The sequence below is a fragment of the Apaloderma vittatum genome, unplaced genomic scaffold, assembly GCF_000703405.1.
Source record: "Apaloderma vittatum isolate BGI_N311 unplaced genomic scaffold, ASM70340v1 scaffold20561, whole genome shotgun sequence".
NCBI lineage: Eukaryota > Metazoa > Chordata > Aves > Trogoniformes > Trogonidae > Apaloderma > Apaloderma vittatum.
The window spans coordinates 100,335-111,162 of NW_009700097.1; the positions used below are offsets into that span (position 1 = coordinate 100,335).

The following is a 10,828-nucleotide window of genomic DNA, read 5'->3' on the forward strand; positions in this document are numbered from 1 at the left end:
GAATAGATCTGTTGTTATATCTAAAAATAATCCCAGTACCTGCTAGATGATACATTTGGCCCTGGACTTACTCAGTAGCCTGCATTTATTTTCAACTAGAGTCTGACTCTAGACAGGAGAATGGATGTCACTTCAGGGGATGACTCAGTTCAAGTCTCTGAAGAAATTCTGTGTCCCCCAAAAAAGAATTCCGTGTCTTGACATAGCGGGGGAGAGAGAATAGAAACATGGTTCTTGCTTTAAATTGACTTGCTAAGCTCTGCTTTCTGTTACTCTTGGCAGTGGCCAGTGCGGATTGCCTGTGATCCCTACGCAGTGTTCTTCCAAACTCTTCAAAATATGCGTTTCACTTGGGAGGGTTTTTCCAGGAAATAAGAAACCACCTTTTCCCCTTCCTTTGGAAGGACGTCAGAGCACCCACAAAGTTTTCAGCCCTTCTATTTCAGGCACAGATAAGTCTCCCATTGCCCTAAAGGCTCCAACATGTTCTCCTCACATCAGGGACTTTAAATACATTTGGCAACTCCTTAAGAAATACATGAGGGATTTGGGAGAATCGTATTCTCACTGTCAGTTTGGGTAACAGCAGCTTCCAAGTGCTGTGAGAGTTTTGGGGTGTTTTTTTCCAAGCTTTATACTGGATTATGTTATCTATTAAAAGCAGCTATTTTTATGCTGAACTGTTGCCATGACCTGTATTTCACAACTTGCACGTACACACTGAAAATTTATTTATCTTGCACTTAAAAGGTGTTTCAGTGAAAGCTCCATGAAATTCTGTGCAAAATCTCATTACCTTCTTGCTTGGTTTTGGTTTGGTTCCATTTGGGGAGTTGTTTATTTCTTGGTAGTTCTAGGTGCCAACTTTAGTGTTCATAGTAGAGATGTGGCTTCTCTCAGAGCATCACAGGCCTCCCAACAGTTTACTAAACTCACTCCACAGCACAGAGGTGGAAAATAAATACATGAAACTCTCAGAGTCACTGGTGAATCCAGACAGAAGCCGAGTACCCTCAGTTTCCAGGGCTCTGTCTCTGCCACTGGAAAACATGCCTTTGTCTTGCGGCATGTGTAAGAGGTTCAGGAGGAGCTTTGCATTCTCTTTGCATGAGCAATTCAGGTGGCAAAGGGAGCTGCTAAGCTGATATTCAGCTGAAATGTTTAACCTTTGGTAGCTGTTCAAAGCAACTTTGAGACGCCCTTATCTGTGACTTGAAATAACCAGGGGAAAACAGGTTGTGTGCCTTTTTCCTTGTGGCTTGGAGAGATCAGGATTTTATTTATTCTCAAGCAGTAAAGTGGCAGGATTATACCATTTTTTTCTTTTGTCTTTTTTTTTGTTGTTTGGTTTGGTTTGGCTTTTTTGTGCAAACTTTAGAAGTACCCAGACTCTCAGGTAGTAGCCCTGCCTTTTCCCTTGGTTTCTCCAGGAAATCCCTTGGAGAGCGCAGGAAGCATAAAATGCCAGCTTTAAACAGGTTGTAGTTAAAAGGCTGATGATATTCAATCTGTAATCAAAAAAAAAAAAGCTCAGCTTTGCTGGATACTAGTTTGCTAGGTTACTGAGAGAGTTCCCAACTAAAATTTAATTTCCATTTAATCAACAAGATTCCATTTTCTTGATGGTTTCTGTCACGAATTCTTGCACTGCTCAGACAGTCCTTCAGGAAAACCATGGCAGGCGAGAATTCATTTCTAATGTAAAAATACCAAGAAAGAGGAGGGTGAGGGGAACTATAAATAACCACCGAGATGTCACAGAGTCAGTAATTTTTTCCTCCGCAAGTCAGCTTTAGCAGCTAAGGTCAAGATAACATTTCCATGTCAATGGTCAGTTACATCAAAATTCTAAAACAGGAAGATTGAATGAAGTTTTGGATTACTTTTTTCTTGTATTCTGCCCAGATTTGACCAATTTATGGTCTCTTTGGTCTGCCAGCTATGAATTCCAGTGTTATTTTGGTTAAGCTCTTTGCCAGAGTGGCAAGCTTGGATTGGAGCATCAGGTTTATTAAAGGCTATGAAATTAAATTCTCTACCAAAAGAAAAGGGAAAAAAGCCCACTTCTTGCTGATAGTCACTTCTTTGTAATGCCTTTGATGAGGTTGAGTTTGACTTGAATTTTAGCCTAACAATTTGCCACACTGTTTTGTTTTGTTTTCACAAAGTTCTGATCAGTTTAAACTGCAAGTGGTTTTGAAATGCCACTCTAACAACTTCTTGGTCGCTGCTAATTAAGCTTGAAATCTCTGTGTTGTCCACAATTGTATCTAAACAAGGAGCAGAGTGTATCTGCTCCCTGTTTGCTACATCTCCCAGCTGCCTGTAATTCTACTGCCTGTGCAGAAAGTAATCGCAACAGGAGAGATCCTTCAGTCTTCATTTAGGCACAGCTCCCAGGGTGGCACACAAGGTCAGGCACATCCCTTCTGAGGAAGGATGGGTTTGCCTGGTGAGAACATGGTACATAGCAGTGCTGCATCTATAGCACAAAAACTGGAAGAGCCTGAGCATAGGGATCAACTTTGCTTTATTCCCCAGAGCACTTTGAGCTGCAAAGCCCTGAGTTATGATTATGGTTTCTGGGTGCTCTCACCTGATGTGTGGGTTTTAATAACAGGGAAAAGTGCAGGCTATCAAAACCTGTTCTGTATTTCCCCCCTGTCCCTCAGGAGAAAAGCTAATAGAATATCATAATTTTTAAAGCTACCGTGGTTCACTCCAGTGGGGTGGGAGGGGAAGTCCTGAGAAATCCTTGAACCCATCTTTCTGCAGTCAGGAAAGCCAGCAGATGGTTTATCTCTACGTAGTGAGTCCAGTGACATGAAGCAATACTAATCTGCCGAGGCACGGCTGCCGTTGTGCAACAGGGTCCGGGGATTTTGGCGGTAGCTCTGTGCCAGTTTGCCTAAGCTGCAGAAGCCTTGAATAAACTGTTTACCTCTGGCATTTTGAGACGGATTTTGAGGGATTTCCTTCAAATTAGAAATCTTCAAAAATCAGCATCTTGCGCCAGGCGTTGAATTATGCAACAGTTTGGAATGGGGGCCAAAGGTCTGGTCATGAGCTTGGGATCTCCTTGGATTGGAGAAATCAGAGATGGAAACTGTCTTATCACATCATCTCTCCCTGCCGAGGCAAGCTCATCTCCTGTGCTCTGCTGGTGCTGCTGTGCTTTACAGATGCTCATCTCTCCAGCACTGCAACTTATGGTTGGGTGTTTTCTGGACCTGTAGATCTGGACCAGTCCTGATGTAGTGTGAGCAAAGGCACGTGGTTATTCTGGGGACTGTACCTGGTGGGTAGCGTGGTTGGCAGTGATGGAGCAAGCATGAGCTGTGCTTACCAACAGCTGCAGTTTTGTGGGAAATGTGCAGCTCCTCTTTTCTCAGAAGATATGAGTAGGTTTAGAAATGCAGATATACTTCAATGAAAATCACTCATGGAACAGGAGATGATTACCAAGGTATATAACAATGTGCTTTTACACAGTAGTTGCTAAGGATGTTTTCAGTTGCTTGGCTTACTGTAGTATTGCATGTGACTGTTGTTGTGGAAAAATTTCATAAGCGTAGACTTTTTAATTCCTCATTTTTTTTTAAGTTATCTGTTAGATAGAAGCATTTCTCCATTGTTCAAATACTTTAGCTATCACTGTAGCCACGTTGGAGGACTCTGTAAGAGTTCAGATGCCATTCCCTGGTACGCTGCCTCCCGAAGTCGGACCTGGTTGATTTTTGAGGTGCCTGCAATGGTTACAGATAAAAGAAAAATAGAGGTTTTGCTGTTAAAAGATACTTTATTTCCATCAAGTAACCATTTGGTTACACAAAGTACTTTAATTGTTTATCAAACTAGCAGCATCCAGTTTCTCACTGGAATATGCTACTTCTACAGCCATTTTCTTCACAGGCCAGCTGAGGCATAGAGCATGGGGGTGCTTCACCTCTGGCACTTACTTGGGAGAAAAGCCAGAAGTAAAATCCAGACATTTTATCTTCAAGCCCACCAGTTTAGAGAATGAATCCCTCATTAGTTACGTTCATAAGCACTGCTGTTTTTAAGCTGAAAAAGATCTCTGCGTTGTCAGAGCAAGGAATGTGCAGAAGATGAGTAGCTTGGAGTGCCAGAAAGTAGTTAAGTAATTTCCAACATCAGGCTTCTTGTGGATTTTTAGCTGGAAGGAGTCAGTTGTGATTGTGGTTGGACATTGAGCCTAATGCAGAGCAGATCGTTTAACCCTGATGTTCCTTCATCACTCTCAACTTGGTGACAGCAGAGATGGACATGGATCTTATCTAAACTAGCACGGAGCAACAGGGAATTCACCCTGTCCCTCCGTGTGCTGTCCCAAATATTAATTACATTAACCATTAAAAATATATACAGTTCTTCAGGCAGTATGGCCAGCTCGTGTGCCTGCAGGATTGAGCAGCCTTCTCTAGGTTTCTTCTCCAGCCTTTGGTACGCTCAGACCATGACAAAGCCATCCCTTAGCCTTCGCTTGATAAGACAGCTATCTTAAGAAGGAGCAAATGGAGCTTTTCCCTCCTCTCACTGTAGAGCGTATTTTGACATCTGCATATCATTTGTGAAGCATTTCTCAAGCCCTGTTCCATTTTCATCATGGACTTTATGCTATTGTACATTTGTGGACTCAATTTGCATGTTATTGTCATCTTTGCTACTAACATGTGATAAAATATATCTAACCTTTCCCTAATAGTTATAGGGCAAGGGGAAGGGACTTCTTCACCCTGTATGCTGAGAGGACTTTCTGCCAGATTCACCTCCAGCTGGTCTGAGTCCAAAAACACAAAGCTGAAATCAGTTTTCCTGACAAGAAAAGTGAATTCCAGCAGAGGGGAAGCATGCCAGCCGTGGTATTGCTACTGTGCTGGGAAAGCCACTAAAAACTGAGCCGAATGGCAGAAATATTTGAAAGCCACTAAATACAGCAACCTCCAGGGCCTGAGTCTACACTATGCAGCTGGTAGTTTTATGCCCAGCTGAGACCCACATTGTGCTGGTAAGGTTGCAGTATTGCCAACATCATTTATTTCAGTATCTTCCCTCCCCTCTCCCAACAAAACAAGCTATACCAGCTAAAAGAGTGCCCTTACTGCTTACCGCTGTATCAAAGTTAGGAGGTTTTGCCAGGATATTTGGGGCTGTCAGGGCGTCACATCTCTTGCCCCAACACACTGGTGCAGCTGTGGCATTGTGGCCCGAACGTAAGAGAACCGGCCAAGGTGCTTCCACAGGGTTCTCCCTTGCTGGACCTACCCCCCTGAGAGCAGCAGGAAGGGGAGAGTCACCCGTTGTTAGTAATGTCTCCTGCTGGTTGAGCTAAGTGAGAAAGATGAACTAACACATGCTCAAATTCTCTCCTTAGAAAGGGAGGAAGGAATTTCATGCTGGCCATTAGCAAATTAAATGTAGTGTTTGCCAAGATTTAGCCATCTGCGGAGATAGCATTGGGAATGGCTGGGGATTTTGATGGGAGAAACCACGTCTTGGATTTTCCTTTTCTAGAAATAATGCCAAAATAAAAAGGTTTTAAAAGTGTTGAAATTACATCTTGACATTTAACCCCTCCACCAATGTCTGCTTTGTATTTAATTTATAATCCAACTATGTATTTGCAGACTCAAAACCTAAATGAAACCATTTGAAATTATTTGAAGTGCAGTGTTTCAATTGACCTGATCTAATTTGGGGTTTATAAATTCACCAGACTTCTTGAGATTAAAGTGTTCTGTCTTCACTTACGTATGGAAACATTTTCAAGCCTCAAAAATTATCCCACAGTGGGGAAAATGTCTGCTGCTCTGCTCTCCTTGTAGTCTGAGGAAATCAAGGATGGAGTCACAAGATTTAAAGCAATTCACTTACCGCACTTTACTCAGTTACAGTTCGACTGTAGGAGTTGACCGTGTGCCTGTTTTTAGCACAACAGTCACTTTTGAGTCCTGTGGTTGATACCGTCTCCTCTGCACATTCACTCCAAAAAAAGTTTCGGCAGTTTGGATTTTCACTTTGTGTTCCTTGTTTAAACCTAACATCTGCAGAGCAGCTCCTTTTGGCTTTCTGTGGTTTCGGAAGGGCCAGGTATTGCTATAGGGAGGCCTTCAAATTCCCCCCCCACGGCTTGCTGTCAGATACTTGTTCCTGAGCAACTTTTTCCCACTTTGCTGCTGATTGTGCTGTCCACATTTAATTCTCTTAGTTTTTACTTACAAGCTGAAGCTTGATGTGCTGGTCATTTCCACTCTTTGCCTGGGTTTTAGTGTATCTTTGCTTGAGGTTATTTTTCTTACTGGTTATATTAGGGTGCATTATTCTCCCCGAGTGAGATTATTTTTCTTTGCCATGGATAAGTATCTCTACCTTCAAGAGACTTGGACACAGACTCAACCTTTAACAGCGAGCCAACCTTCCATTTAGAAATGGATGACTCCTTCTCCATCCTTTTCAAATTCCCAAAAAAGTAGTTGGTTTTGGAGACACAAGTGTCTGTAAAGAAGAAGGCCACTCCCTGCCTCTTAGTGAAAAATACAGGAGAAGGATGGCAAACTTCCTCTTTGGACTATTCTGGATTAGTGATCTATATTCTTATGACATGAATTTGACCATAGGCCCTAGGTCTGATGTTTCCCACACAGTTCTTATCTTTCTTCTCTATGCCTTGCTTTGGCTCTCTGTGTAGCTCATCTGATGCACTCTGCTCTACCTGTTGATTACAGAAAATGCTGGCAATGGCAGCTTGGGAGAAAAGAAGAAAACCTGGACTGTTAGGAGGTTTTTTTTCTTCATCTTGCTTGGCTTTCTGAAGGTCTGAAAGCTCCAGGAGGTGCTAGAGAGTTAGAAACTGTGAAAGGGATCAAAATCAGGAAGCCAAACTTCTAATCCTACAGGGATGCTATTCCCATAATGTGCAGAAATACCTTTGTGCAGGTTGGTAGCTGCTGGGGCAGCACTTAGGCATGTGGGATAACCTGATTAGGGAATCAAAGGAAACCCTGTTAGCTCCACAGGCCAAATCCTGCCTTACAGCAACCTGGTGTACAATGGGTGTGAATCAAGGAAGCTTTCCCTTTGGCATTTTCTGGTAACACCTTGAAGAGAAGAGTCTGAGCCAGGGTTCTAGCAAGGAAGGAGGCTTAAGCAAATATAATCCCAGACAGGGAGTGAGCTGCAGTCTGAAACTAATGACTTTGTTTTTCCTTACTGCTACAGACTTGGAAGGATGAAAAGAATAAATTTCTCAGATCTGATTTTCAGGTTGTATAGAAGACTTAATCAGAAGTTGGTTAATTTAAAACACTTCTCTTACTTAGCTGTGAGAATGTCAAACAGCGTGACTGAGCTGAGATTTGGGAACAGAAGACATGTGTTTTCTGAAGGCATAATCTAACAGCATGATTACTTGCTGTCCTGGTCACTGCAAAACTCCCACCAAAGTCAACATTAACACGAGGTGGTAGACAAGGTGTTTGCAATGATCCCTTGAGGTCTTAAACTCCCTGTGTCTGAAATATGAGAGTGGGAGTTGTATCGGATCCATAGTGAGAGCATTTCCAGGCTGTGCTGTTTGGTGTTAAATCCCTTTGCAGGGTGTATTACAGCTGTAGGTTTCTGCTCTGCTCATGGTACCGGGTAGGCTGTGCTCAGTGCTGCTGTCTGGAGTTGCTGGCTGCAGCAGCAGACCAGGGGAGCTGCGTAGCAGATCAGCTCCCATTGTGTTGGCAAACCATAAAACTCCCGGCCATGTTGTGGATGCTCAGTGTTTATCAGAATTCAGAAAATGATCAGGAAAGTTCATGGGAGAAAATCCACTTGAGGCTAAGTATGGAGCAGCCAAGCTCTGCCTCAGGAAGCCCCTAAGCCAGAAATCACCAGAGGCTGGAAGCACATCCGAAAGAATTGCTCTGTTTTGTTTGCCCTGCTCTCGTACTTTGGCCTGTGTTGTTGGCTGCGGTTGGAAATGAAGCAAATAGTGACTTGATGCAGCAAATGCTGCACACCTGTGCATACTCAGAAGGTGTTGTACAAAACGCCTTACGAGTGGCACAGTCTTCTGTCAGGATCTGCAGGTAAAGCTGCATTCCTCCCTTGGCAGTACAGAGAACAGCATGGATGCTGACTGAGGAGCTGTGATCTGCTTACGCGAAGCAAAGCATTACATTTGCCAGGTTATTTCTCTAAGGAGAAAATTATTGACCTTGCTTTTTCTGGCATACCAACTACTGTTATAATGATGATGATGGCGACAGCAACCAAACAGAAAGGCCAGCAATAATTCTTTCCTCCCCATTATTACAAGGCATAAAGCAAAATCCAGTCTGAAACCAATGCTAGCCTGGCTGTGCTCTGTTTACAAGTCTGTGAGGCAGTTCTCTTACGGGTTGAAATTCAGGACTTTTCACACAGACCTTACCAAAAACTATTCCACGATTCTATGAATTAATAGCTAGCAACAAAAAATCCAAACTCTATTCAGTAACAGTTCAACCCATCCAGGTAGTGAAGCTTCCAAAGAATATGTTTGGTTCGGTTTTTGAGGAATACCAGCTAACATGAACAAAGCAGAAATCAGTCTTATTCCTCACACATGGCTAAAAGAGAAAGTTTCAGATTTCTAGTTGGAAAAAATATTTTAGAGAAATGCAAGGTTTAGCTGACAACCCCTGCCATGGGCTAGGGGTTGGATGAAAAAAAAGGTCCTTTTGATCTTCTGATGTGAACCTGTGTGTTTCTACGTATTTGCAGCCCAGAGATAGCAAATATGAAAGTGTAGAAGCAATCTCTCTGAGGTCCTGGGTGATTCATCTCCTCACAATATATTTTGGCTGCACATGTAAGGGCTGGATCTTGCCCCTGAGAATATTGGCTCAAAGAAGCAATAACAATGTGGTCAGTTAAAGCACTGCTTTCCCTGGGAATTTTGTTACATGAGGATGCAGAAGAACTTTAGCCTTCCTGTGTTTGTCAACATGATTTTTTTTTATTTCTGTCCCGTTAGATTTTTATCTTTCTGTTTTTCTCCCTTCTCATTTCTCTCTATCATAATCAATATTGTAATCGTAGACTTTCTACTTCATCCAAGATTTAGACGTGGTTGATAACATTTGATAGCTCCAGATGTATCAACAGGAGTAGTAGGTTAAATTGCTTTCCTAAAGTCCAGTGAAATGACCCAAATCGTTGCTGCAGATTTAATGTTTGCATCTATGTGGGTTGCACCCTCCATTTGTGGCATCTGTCTTTAAGGCCCTGGGTTTGAAAGGGTAAGTTGCACAGCTGGTGTCAGAAGGCCTGGTGTGGCTCACACACAGCCATCTGAAACAAAATTATATTGCTGTTTCTATAATTAACTCAAGGGTGAGCGAGAGCTGAAATGAGATGAATCATTCAATGGACCCCACTTGAAAGGTTGGGGGTGTTTTTGGCTCCAGCACTTCAGGAGCAGGCCGGTATGTAGAACCTGTGCAGCAAGGATCATGGCCTGAGAACTGGTATTTCGCAGTTATCTTGAACATTGTGGGCCAGAGATAAATGAACAGTTTAAGTCATCCTGGACTCCTGTCCTTGTGATGTTTTTGTTGCAGATGGTGCTTTGTTTTCTCCCCAAACTCAACAGTAGTCTCCATGGTGGGAGAGGAAGATCAAGATTTTCTTACCAGGCAGATAAAGATCCTTTATGGGAGCTGTATTGACAGAGCAGTTCGGGAGCCTCTCTGTAGCTCCAGGAGTTTGTGCTTCATCTTTACACTGCACACTGTGAAGGTTGTCTCTGGTCAACTCAGCTGCAAAAGGTCATTCAGACTAGGCAGTCCAGAGGCAAAACCCCAGGAGTGCAGACTGCAGAACTCCTTCACGTGCTCTTGGCTACAGAAGCTGCAATGTCTCAGATACACCCACCTGGTGGGTCATCACTTATCAGAGCTGCTCAGAGAAGGCTCTGCTTTGTGTTCTCACACTGTACTAAAGGCTTGACCCAGGCCCTGTGCTGTTATCATACTCTTTGTTGACTGTACTGCACTTACCTAGAAAAAATGAAAAGAACCTAAAGCTTCCAAGTAGACCAGCAGCAGCCTCCAACCTAGTTGACCTTTGTAAATGTCTTGCTGAGATGGTGCTCACATCCACTATGTCCATTTTGTTTGCAGAACACACTGGAGCAGTGCAGTGTCTGTACAAAGCCCATCATGGAAAGGATCCTCCGAGCCACTGGGAAAGCCTACCATCCCCACTGTTTCACCTGTGTGATGTGCCACCGCAGCCTGGATGGGATCCCCTTCACCGTGGATGCTGGTGGGAACATCCACTGCATCGAGGATTTCCATAGGTATGGCCTAAGCTGCTGTCAATGAATTTACTAATTGTCTCTCTTTTGTCCCTAAAACGTCTCGTTTTTCAGTCATAGAATCATAGAATGGCCTAGGCTGGAAGGGACCTTAGAGATCATCTAGTCCAACCTCCCTGTCATGGGCAGGGACGCCTCTCAATTAGATCAGGCTACTCAAGGCTCCGTCCAACTTGGCCTTGAACCCCTCCAGGGAGGGGGCAGCCACAACATCTCTGGGCAATTTGTTCCAAAGTCTTGCCACCCTCATACTGAAGAATTTCTTCCTAAGATCTAATCTGAATCTATTCTCCTTCAACTTAAACCCATTTCCCCTTGTCCTATCAGTGAATGGTCTTGTGAAAAGTCCTTCCCCAGCCTTCCTGTAGGTTCCCTTCAGGTATTGGAAGGCAGCTGTTGGGTGACCCCAAGGTCTTCTCTTTTCGAGATTGAACAATTCCAGCTCCCGCAGCCTGTCCT

At 43.4% G+C, this 10,828-nt stretch overlaps 1 protein-coding gene across 1 annotated transcript in view; it reads left to right on the top strand.

Annotated features, from left to right (window-relative positions):
• Positions 1-10,351, top strand: part of LOC104280857 (lipoma-preferred partner homolog) — a gene marked incomplete at its 3' end in the record, with an annotated part of 74,160 nt that extends 63,809 nt beyond the window's left edge. Inside the window, exon 5 of the mRNA XM_009878647.1 lies at positions 10,173-10,351. Within this exon, the coding sequence (XP_009876949.1) occupies positions 10,173-10,351 (179 nt within the window). The remainder of the gene's footprint in view (positions 1-10,172) is intronic.
• Between the last annotated feature and the right edge of the window lie 477 nt (positions 10,352-10,828).